Source organism: Ovis aries, chromosome 1, assembly GCF_016772045.2.
Source record: "Ovis aries strain OAR_USU_Benz2616 breed Rambouillet chromosome 1, ARS-UI_Ramb_v3.0, whole genome shotgun sequence".
NCBI classification, from domain to species: Eukaryota; Metazoa; Chordata; class Mammalia; order Artiodactyla; family Bovidae; genus Ovis; species Ovis aries.
Window position 1 is genome coordinate 31,634,405 of NC_056054.1, and position 11,615 is coordinate 31,646,019.

At 45.6% G+C, this 11,615-nt stretch overlaps 1 protein-coding gene across 8 annotated transcripts in view; it reads right to left on the bottom strand.

The window, feature by feature from the left end:
• The window catches only part of DAB1 (DAB adaptor protein 1), a 1,363,191-nt gene that overhangs the window by 27,783 nt on the left and 1,323,793 nt on the right, over positions 1-11,615 (bottom strand). For 7 of the 8 annotated variants that reach the window (XM_027970651.3, XM_060409726.1, XM_060409705.1 and 4 more), the window contains 4 exons: positions 8,907-8,957; positions 8,767-8,814; positions 3,319-3,381; positions 992-1,100 (listed from right to left, as the gene is read on the bottom strand). In XM_027970651.3, coding sequence (XP_027826452.1) covers positions 992-1,100; positions 3,319-3,381; positions 8,767-8,814; positions 8,907-8,957 — 271 coding nt within the window. The remainder of the gene's footprint in view (positions 1-991; positions 1,101-3,318; positions 3,382-8,766; positions 8,815-8,906; positions 8,958-11,615) is intronic. The other variant, XM_042248642.2, reaches the window with a different exon arrangement.

Below are 11,615 nucleotides of genomic sequence, written 5' to 3' on the forward strand. Positions count from 1 at the left end.
AATAAGGTTTATATCTGGTGGCAAGAATTTGTTTCTAACACTATATAATTAAAAGTAGTTATTTATAGAAAAATGCAAGAAACTGATATTTTAAAACATATCAACTCTGTCATTTATATAAATAAAGTAGAAAAAGAAAGATAAAGCCACATATTTCAAATATGTAGTTAAGGAAAAAAAGGTCTTTAAGAACCCCTGTATGCAAACAGCATAAGTAATACCACTTATCTCTGCTCAACGAATTTGAGCAAATTCTGGGAGGTAGTGAAGGACAGGGAAGCCGGGCATACTGCAGTCCATGGGGTCACAAAGAGTCAGACATGACTAAACAAAACCAACAGCAAAATATCACCTTTGGCCATGTCCAGGTAGAACGGGCTGGCTTCATGGACTGCCTAATACCATGGAAACAAGATGCCTCAGACCCCACCAATGTGCACCTGTAACACTGTTACTATCTGTATTTTTGCCCTGTTGTAAAAGAATATTTGGAAAATAGAACAAATACTAAGTCACTAAGCGCCACTGCAATTCACTGTTCACTGTCAGCAGAACTCCTAAGTGTTTCTCTCTGCATGGGGAGCCTCCCCTTCCTTCGGCCTCCACCCCTTCTATCACTCAGACCTCAAGAGGTCGGTGGAGCATAGCTGCCCCTTCCCCACCCTCACCTTCCCCGCATCCAACTGAGTTGACAGTGCCAATCAGGATTTGCACTGATTCACACAGCTGTGTGTGCACTGAGCTCCTCAAAGCTATACATCTGGAATCTTGACCTTTCAGGTTCAAGACATGACTGGTTTCCAGCCTCCCACATACCAAAGCTTGGTAAGCATACTACTCCCTGCCCATGGCAGCTTCTCATTGTCACCTGAGGAGTCACAGGGAGAAAATGGTCGTCCCACAGGAGTCCGGCATAACCTGGCAGCTGGTTCAGTCAGCTTTTTCTTCTTCTTGGTGGATGGAGGTGGGAGGAAGGTGGAAGAGGGCTTACCTGAGGGTACAGCAGCAGTGCCAAAAGGTACAGAACCAAACATGTCTGCACTCGCTGGAAGTGGCTGAGATGAAGACGGGATAAAGGCATCACCTGGAGTTGCAGGAGTCTGTCAGACAGAGAGAGGCAGGAGGGTGTGAGGCTCCTGGGAGAGCCCTATTGCTGACCAGGATGGGAGGCAGCGGGCCCAGAAGTTAAGTGGGGAGACGCTGCAGAAGCAAGCCCTGGTCCTGGCCACTTTTTGTGAACTGCAGACCATGCGCTGCTATGTATACAGAGCATAAAATGAGAAAATCAATATCTGTCTCCAGAGCTGCTGAGCGGCTTCAATAAGATCATGCATTTAAATCACTTAGTACTATGCTGAATCACAGAACAGGTGCTCAGCTAACACTGGCCAGCCTCACGACTATTTAGCTTGAGCCCATACCCTCTGGGGGTGTCTTCAGGCCCTCATATTATCCCATAATGTCTGGCTTTCGTCCTTTAGAAGTTAATTCAAACTGACATACACTCACTCAGGACCTACTGTGCACCCAGCTCAAGGCTGTCACTGAATACATGGTTAATAAATAGGCGTTGGCTAAATAAATAAAGATTAGCAAGTGGAACAGAGACCCTTGGGTCCTTGTGCCTCCCAGAAGAATCCTGCCTGAACCTTCACTTGCAAAAAGAAGCAAATGTTCTCAAGAAGATGAGAAAAATGATGCTAGAGCAGCTGCCAACTCTAGATCCTAGCCCATGCTGGAATTTCAGAAATGTCTCCTCCATGAGGTGGTGGATAAGGTGAGGGCTACTGAAATCAAAACTTGAATACTTGTTTCTTTAAAGGTCCATGCCTTTCCAGAAACCTTTTGCCAACAGAGTACACATATTTGATGACATAATATCTTTATTTCTTTCCCCTTGGAATAGATTGGGGCAAGCAATTAATCCTGAAACCATGGCAATTAGACAAGGCCATTTTTAGATTAGCAGCTTGCAGGAGGCATAGCATTGTTCTGAGGATTATTAAATACCCATTTGGATGGTACTCAGGTTCAGGGCCAGAAACACAGCCATGAGCTGCTGCATTAAGCACATTAGACCATAATCAATGCCGTTTGCTTTCTTCCAGTGTGACCTTGGGTGAGTCACATGCCCTGTCTGGAACTTAGTGTGTTCATCTGTAAAACGAAGGTGCTAATAAGGCTAGAAGATCACTCCAGGCCTTTCTAGCTCCATGGCCCCACGGTTCAGAAATGCAGCTGCCTTCCCTGGAAGTGGGGAGAGAAAGCCTCACTAGAACCAACCAGCCTCCCTGGAGATAGGAGCTGCTGGCCCCTCCTTCACGGCTGTTCTGGGTACCAGGTGTTGGAAGCAGGGCAACTGTGCTCAGATTCCCTGGCGGCAGCTGTGGGCAGCAGGCTTTCCTGCCATCTGTCCTCAGTGAGGTTACAGCCTTTTCTCTGGGAGGCGCAGCTTGCCAATGAACTGTAGCACCATCCCTGGGTTTGCGCTAAACGTGTGGTCCCCAGAGGGATCGCCCCCTCCCAGTAGCTTCAGCGGGTGCAGCTGTGGCTGACTGCTCTCCGCCCACCTCCGGGGAGTGGACTGGGCGGGAGCTGGAGGGGCTAGCCTGGCTCTTTGCCGTGGCTGCAGGGTTGCCTCTGAATGCTTCCCATTCTCAAAGCACTGGGATTCTGTTTTACTTCAGCTCCCTGTGAACTCTGCCCTAATGCAAGCAATGACTGAGATAGCATGGCTGAAACTAGAGTTGCGAATCCGAAGCTTCCTGAGAAGCTCAGAGAAGCCGGCAAGCAAGTGGGAAGGGAGGAAGAAAGGAAGGAAATAAAGGAATAAGACAGGAGAGAGCTGAAAGGTTCGGGGGAGAAGAGGCTTCCTTTACTGGGTTGACCACCCCGCTGTGCAGGTTCTGGGCAGGAGATGACAAATGTCTCATCTCATCTGCTGTCTTGTGGAGCTTCTCACCCATATTCCCAGGTGGACCTTGTACTCCTTGCAGGCAAGGACCACATCCTGCTCCTGTCTCTTTCCACTGCCCAGCATAATGGCAAGCACCCCAGTGATAGTCTGTAATTGCTGATGCATGATTTCATTTATTTGTCAAAACAGAGCATGCATCATAATTCCGTTAAAAAAAAAAAAAAAGGCAGAGGAAACTGACATTTAGAATTGCTAGTTAGTATGCCCAAGTCACACAGCTGGAAGAGTCCAAGTTGAAATCCACCAGCAACTTCTTTTACCCAAAGCTCATATATTTGTCACCATGAAACTGAAGAAGGAAAGGAAAGAGATGTAGGTCTCCAAACACAGTGCATACTTACAGGGGGAGAGGTTATATCAGGAGGGGTGGACATGTCCCCAAAAAGTTCTAATTGGGTCACAGCCTGAAAAGACAAAAGGATAATGATGTAACCACAAGGGGAGTTGATGCTGCTGGGCAATGCTTTAAAAACAGTATGATTTGAGGACATGTATTTCCCTTTTTCATCATGACTATATAAACAATAAACCCAGTTGGTCATTATGATACTTCTTGAACCCAAAGACAGCATCTCAGATGCAGCCAGAATCAGTTATTGTTTCAGTGTGCCTGGCTGTCTATCTGGGCTTAGCCAAGCAGATCTGGGCTTAGCCACCTTGCATAAGCAATAATAATACCATTTTACACATATTTACCATCCAGTGTCATCACTGTCTCTCTTCTCCAGGAGACAAAGGCAAGAGGTAATTTTATCATTTGCTTCTCTTTCCTGAGTATGTTACAAAGTGCTTTTCCTGTACCAAGTATATAGCAAGTCACCACTTCACGGCCACTTCTCAGTAAATATCACTGACCCTGAAAGGTATGAACTGTCATCCCCATTTTTACAGATGAATAAACTGAGTTTCACAGAGGTCACCTCAAGACCACCTAGGCCAGGACTTGAATTTTCTGCATGTAGAGCAGGCAGTCAAATGACAGTCCTTGAAAGAATCCATCTTCAAGATAAAAAATACAGTTGGAGGAGGAGAAAATTTATCATTTAATACCAGGAAGGGTATCAAAAACAACCCAGTATATACACAATTAATCACTCTGAGGAGCTCTATCACTGCGGATACTGTATCAACTATATTCCCATCCATCATCCCTCAGTGTCTGAGCAAGGCCAGCCAGAGCAGTGGGAGAAGCCCTTTAAGATACACTCAGAAATTAATCAGTGTACACTTCCAGCTTCAGAGGCTGCAGGAGGTCTATGGCCGGGAGTCAAATAGCCTGACTTAAAGCATATAGTCATGTTTTGTACAAGTTTGCCCACTGCCAAAAAAACAAAAAACAAAACAACACAAAACAACAACAACAACAAAACAACTTTCTGCTCATCTTCCGACTTTAAAGTGATAGTTTCTAATCAGGGGACTGAAAAACACCACTGGGAGAGTCTGTCCTGGCAGACAGGACTCCTGCCCTAGAAATCTGTTTTAACCAGGCAAAGTAGGATCACCAAGATTCACACAAAGAAAGGAACACTCTCCGCTACTGACAAACTTGTGAGCTCTAGGCCCAGGAAGAGTCCCATCCCTGGGGTTGCATCTGAGTTCTACCACTGACAATCTCTGCAGCTGCTCGGGGCCACTTTTCTCTTACCTGGACATTAGAGACGGTATTATCTCCTTTGGAGATTTATTGATTATATTACTAGAAGGACTCTGAAGTTTGGGTAAGCTTGGTGAAAAAGGCACAAAAGATTCTCTTTTTTTTTTTTTTTTTGCTGAAAAGCAAGCACCTTAGCCTGATAAACTCACTTTCAATCCTTCCTCTTCAGGTTTCAGATCGAATAAATGGTTCCTGGCACACAGTAGGGCCCTATACATATTAATTTCTTTCCCAACTACACAATTTTTGGGGACTCCAAAATCACTGCAGATGGTGACTGCAGCCATGAAATTAAAAGACGCTTACTTCTTGGGAGAAAAGTTATGATCAACCTAGACAGCATATTAAAAAGCAGAGACGTTACATTGCCAATAAAGGTCTGTCTAGTCAAGGCTACGGTTTTTCCAGTAGTCATGTATGGATATGAGAGTTGGACTATAAAGAAAGCTGAGTGCCAAAGAATTGATGCTTTTGAACTATGGTGTTGGAGAAGACTCTTGAGAGTCCCTTGAACTGCAAAGAGATCCAAACAGTCAATCCTAAAGGAAATCAGTCCTGAATATTCATTGGAAGGACTGATGCTGAAGCTGAAACTCCAATACTTTGGCCACCTGATGTGAAGAGCTGACTCATTTGAAAAGACCCTGATGCTGGGAAAGATTGAGGGTGGGAGGAGAAGGGGACGACAGAGGATGAGATGGTTGGATGGCATCACTGACTCACTGGACATGAGTTTGGGTAAACTCTAGGAGTTGGTGATGGACAGGGAAGCCCATGGTGTGCTGCAGCCCATGGGGTCGCAAAGAATTGGACATGACTGAGTGACTGAACTGAACTACATAATATGCTGGTACACACTGGACAACTATAAGGTGTTAGGCCCTGTGCTTGATGCTAGGAACATAATTAGGAGGAATGTCAATTTTCAGCCTTCAGGGAGCTTACAGTCTAGTGGGGACAATCCACAGATATAATAATAAATGTTTGCTTGTCTTTGGGAAGGCTTATTTAGCATGTGAGCAATATTTTATATTATTTGGTGAAACAGTGCCAATCCTTAGGCTCTCTCCCAAACCCACAGAAGGGATAATTCTATTTAATGCGTTCAAAGGAGGTTTCTGGGCTTCTTGGCCCTTGAAGCTCAATGCTTTGCAAATGGCCCATGACTGTTTTCAGTGGTAGGAAAATATTAAAATGAAGTTAATAATTAAGTTGCACAATTTACATTTCAAATGTGGTGAACTCGTGGCACACTTTTACTAACATCATAAATATAATTTATTGGCTAATTTTCTCCTTAAGCACAACTTTTAAAATAACCTTCATTCTTGAGCTACAGACTCTCCTCTTGCCAGATGATTTCCATTCAAGGATTAAACGAGAAAAAACATGCAGAGGCATAAAACATAGATTGTTATTTCATTCCATTGGATTTGCTGCTTAAATAGAACCTTGAGTTAATTAAATTTTATAGAAAAAGGGGATTCTTAGGCCATAAAATTAAAAATAATTCTAATAACAGTATATGATTGAGGATCTGGAATTATATCTATTTTCACAGCCCCTCTCCCCCTTGTTAACCCTGGTTCTTTTATTTGTAACTTAAGAAGCCATGTTCCATCTGATAGTACTGTCGTAATTAATCATTTTAACAGCCTCATGAGAACAGAACTAACCATTCACATTTGTAGAGCACTTCATAGTTTATAACGTATTTTCTAACACGTTACTGTAACATTGGATGCTCCCTGAACTGTGTGAAGTTGGCAGCACAGGAATCTCTCCCACTATCTCTAGTTTGCAGATGAGCTAATTAGAGGCCTGAAGTTAAGGTGACTTACCTCTGATTGGTCAGCTAAAAAGAGCTGGGCTTGACCCATAGACCAAGCAGCGCTTTGTTTATCCTTGTGTCCCTTTACCCAGCCCTACTTAGCCATCCTTCATGGTGGAAGCCCAGCCCCATAATATTCTCTAACCAGAAGCCACGGTTCTTACAAGTCCTGCCATGATTCATGTCCCTCTGAAGAAGTCATCTCCAAGGTCAACCAAAGACTCCTCCTTGCCTTCCCCTTCCTGGCCCTTCAGACATCTTCAGGTAAAGATGTGGTTGTTGATGGCAGATTCTGCCCCTTCTCTAGGTCCTGGGCATCCTCCTGGAAGCTGCCAAAGCCAGTGCAAAGGATGAGGAGATGCTTGGCTATTGGAGCTCCTCAGTATCTCAATCAGGCCTGTCCCCTCCCAAGCCACTCTCTGTTATGAATCAGTGATGCTTTTCCAATAGGGAATGCCCTATAGCTGCTGTTTCATAATTAGTCCCCTGGTCCTTCTTTCCACTAAACCTTTGCAAGTAGACTCCTAGACCCCTCCTGCAGAGAAGCTCTGACAGCACCACTGAAGAAGGCAGAGCGTCCATGACTGACCAGAGTACACATTTACATAGACCCCCTCCCTCAGCTTCGGCACTAGGTGCTCCTTCCTTTAGGGCAAGCATGTAGTTCCTACTGTACATCGGCTACTGTGCCGAAAGCAGGGGACACAGGGATGCATAAGGCATCTTCCCGCACTGAGTCTCATGAGCTGCCTGTGCTATGGGAAGACAGACCTATAGACACAGTGAGGACCATGTTACTAGAGAAGCACCAGGGGTCACGAAAGGAGGGGGCCACCTCAGGGCCTTGGCACACGCTCCTCCTCTGACCAGAACACTCAGACCTTCCCCCACTGCCTTTCCTACCGATCTTTTGAGACACAAACTAGACACCTTCATTTCTTCCTGGGAAGTATTTTCTAACTCAATTGTACCCTATCCCACTGCCCCAAAACAGCTTACGTGAGACCCTTAGATGGATTGTCAGCCTTGGATCCCCAGTGGCTCAGTTGGTAAAGAATATGCCTGTAATGTGAGAGACCTGGGTTTGATTCCTGGGTTGGGAAAATCCCCTGGAGGAGGGCATGGCAACCCACTCCAGTATTCTTGCCTGGAGAATCCCCATGGACAGAGGAGCCTGGAATGTCTCAGTCCATGGGGTTGCAAAGAGTCAGACACGACTAAGCGACTAGGCACACACACTCAAGGAAAAAGTATGGATGCCTGGTCCCCACCCCTTGAGGTTCTTAATTAGTTGGTTTGAGGTAGTTTAGTAACTCAAAGTTAAACATTATTCCTGATGATTCTAATTTGCAGCCCAGGTTGAGAACTCTTGTCCTGTAGACTTCCCAAACACATGTACTCAGGAGTGACAACATTCACTCGCCAATGTATTAACCAATCTGAATAAACACTGGCTGCAAACCAGCACCTCTATTCCAGGTGATGGGGACCAAATAGCAGTCTTATCTCCATAGGTGCTGCTGCTGCTGCTGCTAAGTCGCTTCAGTCATGTCCGACTCTGTGTGACCTCATTGACGGCAGCCCACCAGGCTCCCCCATCCCTGGGATTCTCCAGGCAAGAACACTGGAATGGGTTGCCATTTCCTTCTCCAATGCAGGAAAGTGAAAAGTGAAAGTGAAGTCGCTCAGTCGTGTCCGACTCTTTGCAACCCCATGGACTGCAGCCTACCAGGCTCCTCCATCCATGGGATTTTCCAGGCAAGAGTACTGGAGTGGGGTGCCATTGCCTCCCCTCTCCCTCACCCACACTGGTTTTTATCACCATAGGTGCACTGAGCAGCTCCTGTTCAGTGCTGAATCTCCACTATAATATGTTACACTCCACTCCACTAGGCAATCCTACCCTAGCCTTCTCTCCCAATCCCATCTGCCCTCTCCTATGCTATGCAATACCACACTGTGTTACACTTTGAGCTCCCTGAGGATAAGGGTTGTGTCCTCCTCTCCACTGCATCTCTAGCAACTATTAGAATCCCTGGGACACATTAGGAGATTGAAAAATGTTTGCTGAATGAAATGAAGGGGTGTCATTTCCTCTCCAACATACACTGTTTCTCTCTCTCTCTCTCTCACACACACACACACACGCTCCTACTTTTCGCCCTCACCGCGGGGCCCACCAGGAGTCTCTGAACATCAGCACAGGTCGGCGCCAGAGCAGAGCACTGAGGAGAGAGGCTGCACAGAGCGGATAAGAATGACCAGAACAACCCTCGCTTCACAAAACCACGGAGCCCTTACCTTTGTTGCCTCAAAAATCTCGTCAAAGTCCATCGGCAGGTTTCTGTTCTGTAACCACAAGGCATGACTTATGAGCATGAAATGAGTGATGGGACAATGACTCGAAACCGTTAACCAGGCTGGGCCCTCTTGGTGCTTACCGGGGTGGCTGCGGCAAACCGCTCGTCAAAATCCTCAAACGCACGGCCGTTCTGAAAGCGTAAGGGATGATGAATGAGGATGAAGTGAATGACACACAAATGGCATGGATTTATGTGTTTAATGATGACATTATCTACGGTTTACACTCTCATGGTCACAGGAGGCGGGAGTGATTGCCAATGTGCTGTGAAAACCCTGGAATATGCTCCCAGCACAAACTGATGATAAAACACGTGCCTGGTTAGGAAACACGAGCCATAGGGAGTTTGTAATTGTAAAGCCCATCTTCCTGAAATTACAGACCTGACCCAGCCAGTCTCAATGGTGACAGCAGATAAGAGCATGATGTTTACCCTTGAGATTTTTGTCTTAAAAGTGTTATCATGTGCTTTAGCCAAACTTGACCTTTGGAGCAGTCTGTGAACAGCTGGTTTTGTAAGTGCCTTTTCTGCCTGAACTGCTTCTGTCCACCTGGCAAGCTCAAAGCTCACCCAGTTCCTTAAACCCAGCTGAAAGGCCATCTCTTCTGTGAAGATTTCTTTGGTCCCCCGAGCTGAAATCCATCCTCTGTGAGCAACAGCGTATCACCTGTACCCATTAAACAGTGATCTTCCTGAAACAGGGACCACAATGTGTTTGTTCCTGCATCCCCAGCAGGTCATGGGGGATCTGCCCTGTGGCAGTGCTCGAAAAAAATACATATGAATGAATAAATGATTTTAAAAATAGGCGGCAGCTGACCAAATCTAATCATTTTGTTAATTTTTTACTTTGTTGTTTATAATTGCTGAGAGCTTTGCTACACCACTCCATAATACCGCTGCCTCAGCATCCCCTTTGTGTGGCCAAGCGGCCTGCAGGGGCCTTGAACTGACACCAGCTTCTCCAGTGAAATAGGTCCTGGATAACAGCCCACAGAGTCACAAGTCAATGTCAGTTCCTGATCTAACCATCCTAACAGCTCTTACGGTCACACTCTCCCCAGCCTCCCAGGGCTTTGCCTTATGGACCCTTAGATAAGATTCCTTAGACACTTACCAAGACCCTGCTCTTTTTGGTTTGAAATGACCAATCTGGCCTCAGACCAGGAATGCTAAAGCACTCTACCCTGGAGCTCTAATAAAGGCAAGTGCCCCAGACGCTGCCTTGCTCTCTCTGCCTGCTTCCTCCCTTCACCTCTGCATATGGCCCTTCTTCCAGGACCTGCACTAATAAACTCCTCTATTTCAACTCCCTGGTGGTCTTCTGTTGAACCCTGGCTTACCATCTGATACCCCAGAGCTTTATTTAAAGAATGTTAATTGAACAAAGTCACAACATTAATACATATTGTAGGTAATGCGCATAATATCTCCATATGTACACAATGACCATGTTTTTGGTCTATATGTCCAAACTAATTATGCTTGGGATGAATTCCAAGCAGTGTAACAGTAGTCTAAGTCTGATAATATTGACATTAACTTGGAATGATTATGCTTGAACAGAAATACTTGCACTGTTCCCTGATTTTCAGGAGAGCTTCCTGCTGGCCATGGAGGAGTGGAGGAACCATCAGCCATGGACTCTTCCACTCCGTCTGTAGCAAATGTGACTGTACATCAGTCAGCCCCAGTTACAGGGTCACAGAGAAGGGCAACACACATGCCCATGCCCACCACGGCAGAGCCTTCAAGCCAAACACCAGCAAGTTCTGTCATCAAGCACCTGCTCCTACTAGGCGCTGGCTAGCCAGGATTCAACAGTGGCTGAGAGAAGACGAGGAAGGATCAGGTTGGATAATGGCAGAAATAACAGTAACAACAATTATTATTATTTGGCTAGAGACGGGGAGACAGTGTTACCCTGTAACCTCTGGTGTGGCCTGAAAGGTTAAGGTTATGTCGCTACCTCCTTCATAAATTCCCACACTTCCTGGGATTTATGGCATAGCCCCTACCAGCTAGCTCTGGGTCATAACTTTTAATAAAAACATTTTTTAGTGTCCAAAATCTCATTACATCTGTCCAATATAAAAAAAGCAAATGGCTTCAGAGCATGATGGATGAATTAAATAAATTTGAAAAACAGCCGGTGGTAGAGTCTCATAAAACCCCCACCATATAATGAAAACATGTGAGGATAGCCAGCACTGGTGTGAGACTGTCACTTTGCTGGTGACAGAAGAGGGGGTCTCTGATGAGGGGTGGGGCCAGGGTGTGAGGAGGCCATTTCCGTAAATCCAGATGAAGCAGACGTGGGTGTAAATGTGCCTTTTGGGAGTCACACAGATATGGACTGAATCCTGACTATGCCCCGTGCTGGCTGTGTGACCCTGGACAAGTCGTGAAGCCTAGGTTTTCTCAGTGGGATGACAGTGATAACATCATCTTAGGGTTATGGAGAGGATTAACCGAGATGTGTGTGCAGTGCTTTGTTTGCTGTTTGGCACACAGAGACGCTTAATAAATCATAGCTATTATTAGGATCCTCTCAATCAGTTTCTTTTAGCTCACTTCTGCAATGCACAGGCACCCATCTTTTAATATTAAGAAACTATTACTCTATGATATTGGGGAAAAGGAGAAGTAAAAATATCTTGTGGAAAGCCCCTCTTTAGAAACCACCCAACTTTAGAACATGGACTAGGTCCTGTGTAAAAGGATGCCAAACACTCCCTGCTCTTAGTTCTGAATGCCCAGTCTACTCTTGAGCCCATCTTTTCCCTC